At 39.6% G+C, this 11,189-nt stretch overlaps 2 protein-coding genes across 3 annotated transcripts; both read right to left on the reverse strand.

Moving 5' to 3' along the window:
- LOC131302653 (catalase isozyme 1-like) lies at positions 1–5,418 on the reverse strand. 2 transcript variants are annotated; one of them, XM_058329398.1, is made up of 8 exons: positions 5,185–5,418; positions 4,195–4,291; positions 3,107–3,384; positions 1,551–2,327; positions 1,320–1,409; positions 1,087–1,154; positions 875–968; positions 1–244 (listed from the first exon to the last, which is right to left on the reverse strand). In XM_058329398.1, the coding sequence occupies exons 1-8, from the start codon at positions 5,197–5,199 to the stop codon at positions 185–187; spliced, it is 1,479 nt and encodes a 492-aa protein (XP_058185381.1). In that variant the 5' UTR covers positions 5,200–5,418; the 3' UTR covers positions 1–184. The 2 variants fall into 2 exon arrangements, with proteins under 2 accessions (XP_058185381.1, XP_058185380.1); XM_058329397.1 differs by lacking the exon at positions 5,185–5,418 and adding an exon at positions 5,030–5,068.
- Positions 5,419–9,377: 3,959 nt separating this feature from the next.
- On the reverse strand, positions 9,378–10,301 carry LOC131303200 (uncharacterized). Its single transcript, XM_058329974.1, has one exon. The coding sequence runs from the start codon at positions 10,299–10,301 to the stop codon at positions 9,378–9,380; it is 924 nt and encodes a 307-aa protein (XP_058185957.1).
- Positions 10,302–11,189: the final 888 nt, after the last annotated feature.

The following is an 11,189-nucleotide window of genomic DNA, read 5'->3' on the forward strand; positions in this document are numbered from 1 at the left end:
CACGTCACAACACTGCATCTTATTGAAAGGACAAATTACAAGTACATTTCAGTTTCTTCACCAGTTTCTTTGGACACACCATACAAAACAAAGGAGGATATCAAATTATTATGTGAACTGTTGGACCCGCGAATATCAGTCCTTTAGCTTTCTCTTCAGGGTTGAAACGACATTGTAGAGGCCTTCAAATATTAGGCCTCATGTTGAGCCGAGAGGCCAGCTTCTGACCTAGAGATCTGTCGGCCTGTAAACCACCACAGAAAATGCAAACTGATTAATCTCTCACAGAAATTTGCCAATGACTCCACCCCAGTATAAGACATGTTTGTCACGATGCGATTTTTCGCTACAGGTTTATTACTTAGCTACCAACGCACCAACGGTAGAACAAAACAAAACCTAATCAACTTAAGCGTCATGTCTCAATCAAACTGACCAACATATATTATGCCACATTCTGCCTCTGTTTATATGATGCCATCTACACAAACATTTTTCACCATGATGAATTGTTTTAGGCATTGTCTTATGTCAAGAGTCAAGTCGATTTAATTCTTTCATATCAGTTTTACTACGACATCCCAACACTCTCACTGGCACATCTATTGGCCTCGCTGAACACGAACATGCATCTTACTATGTTTTCTCTCAACTAAGCATCAATTGGTTCTACTCCTAACCACTGTTACAAAGGGGAAAAATATTTGGATGAACATTGTTTCATTTCCGTTTTCTCCCCTCTTATCTCGTTTTTTTTTTAGTTTTACCTTCTCAGTTTATTGTTCCGTTTTTGGCAGTTACCGAGGGGAAGGGAAGCAGGCGCCAGTGTAGTTCAGAAAACTGGATTTATTTGTTAAAAGACTGCAAGAATCACCTGAGACCAGTATGAGATCCAAATGATGCGTATCTCATGAGTGACCCTTGGGTCAGACAAGGCTTCGACCCATCGGCAGATAAAGCGCTCTTGCCTGTGATAAGAAATAAGGGGACAAGAAAAGTAAAACCACCGCACATAAATGTCATACAAGCTAATTAGTAATTACTGACCAACATTTGAAAAACTCGGGACAATTTTTCAAAAAGTACCTGTCTGGATCAAAGGATCTGAATCTCTCCCCAGGCTGTTTGAAATTATTCTCCTTCTCAATGATGCACTGTGTCAAGAAAGAGAAAGAATCAGGCTATATATATAACTAATTGAAGTCACTTAAATCAACTTCGTCAAAAGGGACAACCGCAAAATACATACCCAGAACCACCCAAATCAACCATCCTTCAACTTATTCCTATTCTATAGCGAATGAACAATAGAAGCTAACCTTATCACGCTTTCCAGTGTAAATAGCAGGAGGAATTGGGACACTCTCAGCATGTCGAACAGAACTATATCGTGAAGGAAAGTAGTTGACCTGAAAACCAGCCATCAAAAAAGTCAATGCAGAGGTAAACTCGAGGCACCATCACATGCCATAATCTTCAAATAAAAGCTCACAGCCTGCTTATTTTTGCTTGTGTGGACCATGTGGGAGAGAGACGAGAAGAAGAATTACCTCCTCATCCCTGTGCATGAAATTCATAAAACCTTCATGGTGGTTGTTGTGATGAGCACACTTGGGGGCATTTGCAGGAAGCTGAAGATAGTTGGGTCCAAGCCGGTGCCTCTGAGTATCAGAATAAGAGAAGATTCGAGTTTGTAGTAACTTATCATCCGAGTAGTAAATCCCCGGGACGATAATGGCAGGGCAAAAGGCAAGCTGCTCATTCTCCGCAAAGAAGTTATCAATGTTCTTGTTTAACACCAAGCGGCCCACCGGCTGCAAAGGTAGTATGTCCTCGGGCCAAGTCTTGGTGACATCAAGTGGATCAAAGTCAAACCTGTCCTCGTGATCTGGATCGATTGTCTGAATGAAGAGCTTCCACTCGGGATAATTTCCAGCCGCTATTGAGTCATAGAGATCCTGAGTGGCATGGCTGTGATTTGCGCCACCTACTTTAATTGCCTCTTCCTCTAATAAGCATTTTACTCCACAAGTGGGTTTCCAGTGAAACTTCACGTAATGTGCTTTACCGGCCCTGTTGATTAGGGTATAGGTGTTGACACCAGAGCCTTCCATGTGCCTGTAATCCTGTGGAACACCCAGATCGTCAAAGAGGAAAGTGAACATGTGCAAGCTTTCTGGGTGGTGGGAGAAGAAGTCAACGATCCTCCAGTTCTCTTGGATATGGGACTTAGGGTTGGGTTTTAGAGCATGGACCATGTCAGGGAACTTCATCCCATCACGGACAAAGAAGACAGGGAAATTGTTTCCCACCAGATCAAAATTACCCTGATGACAAGGTAAGAAAATTAGTTGTTAAATTCAAATACCATCAATAAACTGCCATATAAATCAACAAAATGGAGAACTCAATATCCAGTAGCTTCATTTGCTAACTGAATATAATGACTATGATAAACTGCACCATGCACATTACCTCATATGACAATAGTAACCTTGAAAAGTTAAAATGAATTTGACCAGAGAGACAGAGAAAGAGTTCCACTAATATAGTATCCACACATAAAGATGACACCATCCAAATTGAGCTTTCGCACACGTGATCACCCATGGATGCATCGCATATTCACACGCACGCACAAAGGTGGTAAGAATGAACTAAATACTTCCAACTTTCATTCCTGACCCTCAAATGAAGGAGCAGAGAATTTGCTAACAGGGTGCAGGTGTGCATTAAGGACAACAATATATTTGATACCACAGCCCCTCGGGTTCACAAGGATTGACCACAAAGGACTTAACAAGTAGAACATGGGAGAACAAATAACTATATTTACTTAGAGAATGATCAGCTACGCCCCAAACTCACTGTTAAATATCCAAACCCCAGATACTGATGCAGCACGAATTCAAGGACATGAAACCACAATCTCACCCACCCTGAAAAGAGTCAAATAGACCAACGACTAGTATCTAGAAACCACATTGATTTGATTCTAAGAATCAAGAAAAAACAACCAAAAATGAAGTTCTTTTTGGTAAAAATAAATCCGCATGGCAAATACTCTGATAGGAAGCAAACTTATCAGATGCTAGTTTTAAACTACCTCTCTAGTGTAGAATTTCACAGCAAAACCTCGAGGATCCCTAAGAGTTTCAGGGCTGCCACGCTCATGTATGACAGTGGAAAACCTGACAATAACAGGGGTTTGGACACCAGGGGCACGAAGGAAATCAGCGCATGTGAGTTGAGAAATGTCATGAGTGACCTCAAAGAACCCTTTGGCACTAGCTCCTCTGGCATGAACAACGCGCTCTGGGATGCGTTCCCTATCAAAATTGGCAAGCTTCTCCACCAAATGATAGTCCTCTAGCAGAATTGGTCCTGTTGAGAATAAAACCAAAAATTCCCATCTTTCAAAATCAAGCACTTCAAGAGCCTAATAAAGTTAACATCTCATAGAAGGCCCCGGAAAGGAACATATGTTTACAGACCTCATTAGAGATCACATACAATAAAAAAGCATGTTGAGAATGTGAAATAAGATGCAAAACTCTAGTCCAACAAAGGACAGTGAAACATAAAATGGTGTTGATAAAAAAGATTCAGAAAACAAGGGAGCACACACAGCTAGTAAGTGACAAAAACAGCACACAGTCATTTGCCTCGATTACTTCGTTCATCTACAATGATCCATTTCTCGGATAGGCTTCATCAGAAGCCAAACTCTTAGTTAAGTTCGAGGAAATTATGTTCTTGCCCAGTGCCTCAACTGCTCAACCCCTATTGACTTATGCTTTCCTCCTACTCTTCTGATAAAAAATTATATCAACGCCCAAGTCATACAGACTGCCTGTACCTTCATAAAATTAATGTTTGTGAGATGCCATTCAAATAGTAATTTGAAAGCTTGAGTATGATAAATACAATGAACTGGTTTGTGGCAGTCAATGTATACATTTGTAAAAAGTGCAAACATCTAATCCAGCAAATAACAGCAGATAATGGTGTTAGATCTGTAAATTACATATAAGTAAAGTTAACATAAAATGCTCGAAAAAGAAGCAGGCCAGAAATGGCTAAGATATCCTGATCACCACAACTTAAGTCGCTAATTTCAACCCCCTTCATAAGCAAGGTCCAAGACTTAGACCAAAAAATATGACATACACCATTTTGGATAGACATCTCTACCTCTGGTTCCAACTGTAAGAGATGAATTGTTGTTCCACACAGGAGCACCGGAATTCGTGGTGAAGTACGGGGAGTTGTATGCACTTGACGGGCGAAACTGCACCAAGAAGTTTATCAATAAGTAAAATCAAAAAGTACAGAGACATATCAAAAGCCTGGAAGAAAAGAGGTAGTGTAGAATAAAAAAACTATTAGGCTGTGTTTGGGTCAAGAACTTGTGGAGGAAAAAGAAAATTTCAGGGGAAACCAACACCATGAATTCGTGAAGGGATATCCCTTTTTCTTTTCCAAACACAGCCCAGAAATGTGGCAAAAATTGAAGAAAATACAAAATTTCATGAATCAAAGAACAAATAAACAAGACCCCTCCACAGTATACATTAGTGAAAACTTAGGGTGAGTTCACGTTCACGCTATAATTTTTGTATTCATGCCAAAATACACTTGTTTTCACTAAAATACTACCATTTAGTCCATTTAGATAAGGCAAATGAGTTGACCTTAATAGTGGGTATTTTTGGACTAAAAACTGAAAAAACCGTTAAGTCAATAGCCTAAACTCACCCGAGACCACTGATTGATTGCTTAGAAAATGTTTGATTTTGATATCTCTTAGATTTTGCATTACTGGGGCACCCAAAAGAGCAAAAAAAAAAAAAAAAAATCCAGGGAAATCTCATATATAACCACAAAAAGATTCCAACTTTTTACATTGACTTTATTAATCTGGTAACGAAACTACGAAAGAGAGGGCGATAGCAACAAGATGAAAACAAGATGCAAATTCGAAAGGGGGAAAATTGAGAGAAAACAAAAGAAACCCAATTCAACTTACACAATCAAAGTTACTATCACGCATTCAATTCAAAGAAAGAAACAACAAGATGCAAATTTTCGAAGTCAAAACTTGAGCAGGAGCAGAAACAGCAAGTTGATTTCAAAGTCAAAATCAAGATAAGAGGAACAAAATTCGTGAGCTAAAATCGGTACCTTGTAAGGATCCATTAGAGAGAGAGAGAGAGAGAGAGAGAGAGAGAGAGAGAGAGAGAGAGTGGGGAGGCGGGGGGAGGATTGTTTGTGGGTAGATTGAGAGGGAGAAGAATGGTCAGTTGGGGAGACAGGGATAAGAGGAGAGAGCGGGAGTGTGGTTTGCACGTCCCTGTTACTAGAGTTATCCAGTGTCCGAATAATGCTTCCCAATGAGTAATTTACGATATAAGGTTTAGAAATACTACTATATGTGTTATCGGGACGTCAGATATTCAATGCTCCTTATCTTCAAGTGTTGTTTTTCTTTCGTGTGTTCGGACATAGACGTGTTCGAAGTTTTTGATGCGGACGATTCTAAGTATATTTGTTTTAAAATTGTATTTATAGCAGTGCTTCTTTTTTTTTTTAATAGCTATTGGGTGCCATTGGTGTTTATTGTTCGGATATAGAGACGATTCTAAACGTACTTATTTTAATATTGTATTTATAGTTTCTTTTTCCCCTAGTAGTTGGGTGCCATTGGTGTTTATTGTTCGGATATAGATATATTTTAGATGCTTTATTAGACAATTCTAAACATATTTATTTTAAAATTGTATTTTTAGCCGTGTTTCTTTTGCCCGTCGTAGCTATTGGATGCCATTGGTGCACACCACCAAAATCGGCGCTTCGGATAAAAAATTTGCACACCTTTTTGTTGTTTTTCTTTGTATTGATATATAATATGATTTTTTTTCCATTGGTCATTAAAATGACAATTGTACATTCACAATCACGTGAATAAAAACAAAAAAGTGCATACAGTACAAAAAAAAGAATGAAAATCAATTCTCTTATTCTTGTGTTTCTATGCCCCTATTTTGTACGTACTACATAACGGGACAAAGATAAACATATATAAGACAGTAATTTTGCAATTTTTTAATTTTTATACACATTTTTTAATCTTCTTATGTAAAATTGTAGCACTATCCTTTCATTTGGTCATACATGAAGTGTTCTTTATAAATTTCGATGAATAAAAATGGAAAATGAGTGCAAAATGTAGAAAAGAGAGTTACCAAATATTTATGAACTTGCTAGCTAACCCAAGTAGATAGATGTTTATTTCAAGTTCACATAATTTTAAATTCAACTCAACTTTTCTTGCTTTGGATAGCATATTGCAAGACACTCTTTCTTGTAAAATTATGGAATATTTAAATTGAATTTTTAATTGGTGTAAACGAGTAGCACTATTTTTATTATTGCTACATGCTGTGCACAGAATGCTTAGAAATTTTAGGTTAGGCTACATGTCGAACTCATGAGGCTTCTCAAAAACATCCTTGGTAATACTACAGAGTATAGATTATGAGGATATGATGGATCGGATATATTAGATTATCAGAACTCATGAATAAGGTGAGTGACGCTTTAGCCTAAGTTTTAGTGACTTTTGACACGGATTTTTTGGTTGTCCTATATGAACTTTTTTCAACGTTAGTCTCTATTTTTATACCTTTCTTATTTCTCTCATCACGACGAACGATAATTTGTAAAATTTGACTCAAATTTGATTTTTTTTAAAAAATCAATAAAAAAGACCGTGGCAAAAGTCACCAAAAGCTAGTGAGGCCAAAGTGGCCCGAGGTGTGGTTACAAAAAATTTAGGAATTTCACCGTCACCAACAACTAAAAAGTCGTTCTTCAGAGCAAGTGAAACAACTATGGCTCCGAGTTGAGGGGTGATTATTCAATGTCTTGGAGCACTGTCACGTGATGCTCTAAACGTCTATTCTGTCACACGTTAGTGTGGGAGCCACACACTTTTGTGGTGGAATCTATATCTATATGGGGTGGAGGACATTCTCGAAGCACCACATGGCGGTGCTTCAAGAGCAATTAATAATTTTTTCCCGAGTTGAGGTCCATTTTGAGAACTAAATAGTATCGTCACATGTTATCACTATTACGTACAACTGAATATGTTTACGCACCACACACACACATATAGTTGTAAATGTCTTGTTGGAGACCTCAGGCTTTGTCCCAGTGGTCTTTTTTTTCTTGGGTTTGAGAACCAGAGGTCGTGGGTTTGAACTAATGGAGTAGCGGGAGCAGCAGTTGGCCCATTTGCAGTGATCTAATTTACTAACATCTTATCATTAAAACAAAAAAAGTCAATGATTGTCATTTGCTTAATTCCACAATATCAATGATCACTTGCCAAAGAATATTGCTACTTTGGACAGATTTTTGTACATAACCAGTAACCACCTTCTTCCCAAGTTTTCTAAGATAGATGGAACACTACTTGTACATATAATTGAATTCACCCTAACTTACCCTTAACAAGAACAAAACTGAGCCGAGCCAAAAAAAAATAAAAAAAAAACAAGAACAAAACTGAGCCGAGCCAAAAAAAAAAAAAACAAGAACAAAACTGAATTGTGTTATTTCCAGCTAGCCGGTAACGTAAGTGTTTGTGCTATAGGGGAGGAATTATTCAGTGCTCCTGGATACCGTCACATGGTGCCTCAAACTCCTCAAGTGCAAAGTATTCATGGCGGATTTACATGCATAACTTAGATCCACATTAATGTGTCATGGTGGAGAGGTCTAGTTTATAGCTAGAAAGCAATAAGTGGTTTTCCTCCACGAGATCGCGTTTTCGAATCCCGCGGAAACCAAACAATCCAAAACTTGAGGCCGCTAGAGGATTTGTCCGGTCGTTAATTTAAGAGTCCTAGAATTGGCCCTGACATCCGATTATTAAGAAAAAAATAGTTGTTTAAAGCTAATGCATGCGAAGTGTTAGGGTCCTGATGGGCTCCTCAATGTCAGTTTTGATGAAGGGATGCCCATGGGATCACAACTTCTCATATTTTAATGGCAGGAAACTAACTTAAACACCGTTACACTTGTTCCCAAGTCCCCGGCCAAGACCACTTGGCCGACCCTTTGAGGTTGTATGATGTTTAGCTCTTACTTGTTATCATAAGGTAAATCCCAAAGGTTGGCCAAATGAGAATGAGAAAGCAACTAAAGAGCTTGCCTTCCAAGAGATCGCAAGTTCAAATTCCATGAAAAAGCCAAACATTCTAAACATTATTTTGGGGCTAGCGAAGGTTTGTCACATGTGGTTAACTTTAGGACACCGGAGAATTAATCGATGCGCACTTGCCCCGGGCATCCGGTTATTAGAAAAAACATTGGGCACTGAGTATTTATCAAGAATGAAACTTACAAGACCAAAGGAATGATTTTCAAACTGCTCATTTACACAAATATTGCACTTCAGCGTCTGAATCACAAAATTTAAAGAGCACTTTATGCATGAGTGGAGTACTGTGAACATCATTACCTAAACTTAAAATCCGAGTAGTGAAATGGATATATATATATATATATATATATATATATATATATATATATATATATATATATATAATCTCAAACTATATTTGATCTGTCTGTAAGGTTAATGAAAATCCAATTTTATACTCCCTCCGTGTCATGATATTGGTTCTCTGCAAAATGACGCATAATTTTTGGATAAAAAATAAAGTACTTTCATGTATAATTTTTAAATTTCTTGACATCGAATTTGCACAAAACTAATTGAGATCTCTAATTTGGTGTCAAGAAACTAAAAACACATGCACGAAAATATTTTATTTTTTTATCCAAAAATTACATATCTTTTCGTTGATGGCTAACAATATGGAACGGAGGAAATAAGACAGTGAGAATAAAAGTTAACGATTACAAAAGAGCACATCCAATGGGATTCACTATCAAATGGATATGCAATCTCGGACATCTCTGCATGCATGCCTTCTACGTTCGACTCAAAGTTGGATCAGAGATTCACAGGAGAGAGGTCTTGACCACTGTCACGTGATACCTAAACATCTCGATCGAATGCCACAAGTTTTTATAGGATTCATACACTCAACGATGAAACCGGTAAATTATCAAATAACACAGACATAAACATAACAAAGTTATAGTACTTTCGAGTTATTGCCAAACAAAAACAACACCGTACTTATTATTCATCACAATATCACAGAGAAATCAAAACAACATTCGAAAACCACAAAAAAAAAAAAAAAGAGTTCATTGATACGACAAGCCCAGAGAAACACTACTATATAAATTTCTAGAGCAACCCAAGAAGAAACTTCAGAGGCAAAATGAGAACATCATCAAGCTTCTGGTGGTGGAGGGGACCTGTTCAAGTCCAGATTAAGTTTCCCAGAAGAAGAAGAAGGCTCGCCCGCTTTTTCCGCCGGCGACTTGTTCAGATCGAATACCGGCGGCGCAGTCGCATCACCATCCTGCCCTCCGGCCGCAACCGCAACCGCCACTTCTGCCTCCTGATCCCCACCAGCAGCACCGACGACGACGTCACCGCCACCGCCCGCGGCCGCATCTTCTGCCACCACCCCACCGCCTTGGGCCTCGCCGAACTGGGCTAAAATGTCACCAAACTCATCCGGGCTGAAAGTTGGCGGCGGGTTAACACCCCGCCAGTTTCGCTCCGGGTGCGTTTTCATGTGGCCGCTTAGACTCTGGAAAGAAGGAAAGTCGTCCCTTCGACAAACCGGGCAGACATTTCCTCCCGCCGGCACCGGTGGCGGCGGCGGCGGTGGACCTACCCTCTCTCCTCCTGATCCACCAGCGACATCCCCCTGATCACGGCTTCTCTTCCTCTGACCAAGCCTTATCCCACCGCGGCCTACGCGGCCACCAATACCAGCCTTAACACGAGCGGCACTACCAGCCCCAATGTCCAGCACGGCCATTCCGGCAGAAACCGCCACAGCACCGCCCCCACTACCACTACCACCACCTCCGCCTCCGCCACCGGAAGGCTCTTCAAAGCCAGCGCCACCAACAAAGTGACTGGCCGCAGAACTGTCCGTGGCCACTGCAGTCGGTGGCGCCCTAGTCACGGAAGGCCTAGGAGAACCAACAGTAACAACAGCAGTAGCACTAGTATTTGTGGTTGAACCTTCTCCTGCCACGCCAGGCGTCGGGGCCTGGCCGGATACGGGCGGGGTGGAGGCTTGGGGGGTTGTGGTGGTGGTGGTGGGGGGTTGGTTGGAAGAATCTCCAGGGTTTGTCATTGCGAAAGGCAGAGAGATTTTCTTGCGAAAATGAGAAGAAAATTTGAAATGTGGTGTGGGAATAAGGCAGGGGGTGTATATATAGTTTGAACTGACAGTTATTTTTTTTCAGTTAATAGCCGTTGTGGCTCATGCGAACGGTTGCGTTCCTTCGTTTTGGACCGTCGGATGTGGCGGGTGATTGATATGGACGGTCTAGATGAGGTCACTGGGGGCGTTTGATGAAGCGGTGCATGGATTGGTTGATGGTGAGGAGGTATGGAATCGGGACCGGTGGCGGGAAACTAAACGGCTAAATGCAGGCGCCGGTTTGGAAAATAGAGAGACGAGAATAACCCTGTAATACTACGTGTAAAAGAGAAAGAAGCCCCGACACTAGAATATATTTTCTTGGAAAATCATTATATGCTAAACAAAAGGAAATTGATTTTTACACTTCCTTTTTTGATATTCACACTCTTTTTTGTCTTTTAGTAAAAAAAAAATACACATTTTCAACACTAAAATCTAAAAAATAGAGTGATTATCAAAAAAGAGAGTGTCGAAATTAATTCCCTAAACAAAAATGAAAAACTTTTTTCGCTCTCTTTTTTCTTTTTCTATTCAAGAACCAGATGCGATGCTAGTTTTATGCTTAGATTTTTTTATTAGACAATGAGAAAGAAAAAAATGAGGATCAAGAAGATTAAGTGGAACGAACTGAATATATTTTTGTTTTCACTACGGGTTATAAGTTATAACTATCCTAAGAAAAAAAAAAAAGAAGCGTCAAAAATAAAACTCGTTACTGTGTTTGGTTACCCATTAGATAAGGAATTTTCTTAGAGAAGATAAGAAATTCATGGACAGATTAAAGCTTTTGCTAGGAATACTAGGCACAGCGTGTGT

This window comes from Rhododendron vialii, chromosome 10a, assembly GCF_030253575.1.
Source record: "Rhododendron vialii isolate Sample 1 chromosome 10a, ASM3025357v1".
Taxonomy (NCBI): Eukaryota; Viridiplantae; Streptophyta; class Magnoliopsida; order Ericales; family Ericaceae; genus Rhododendron; species Rhododendron vialii.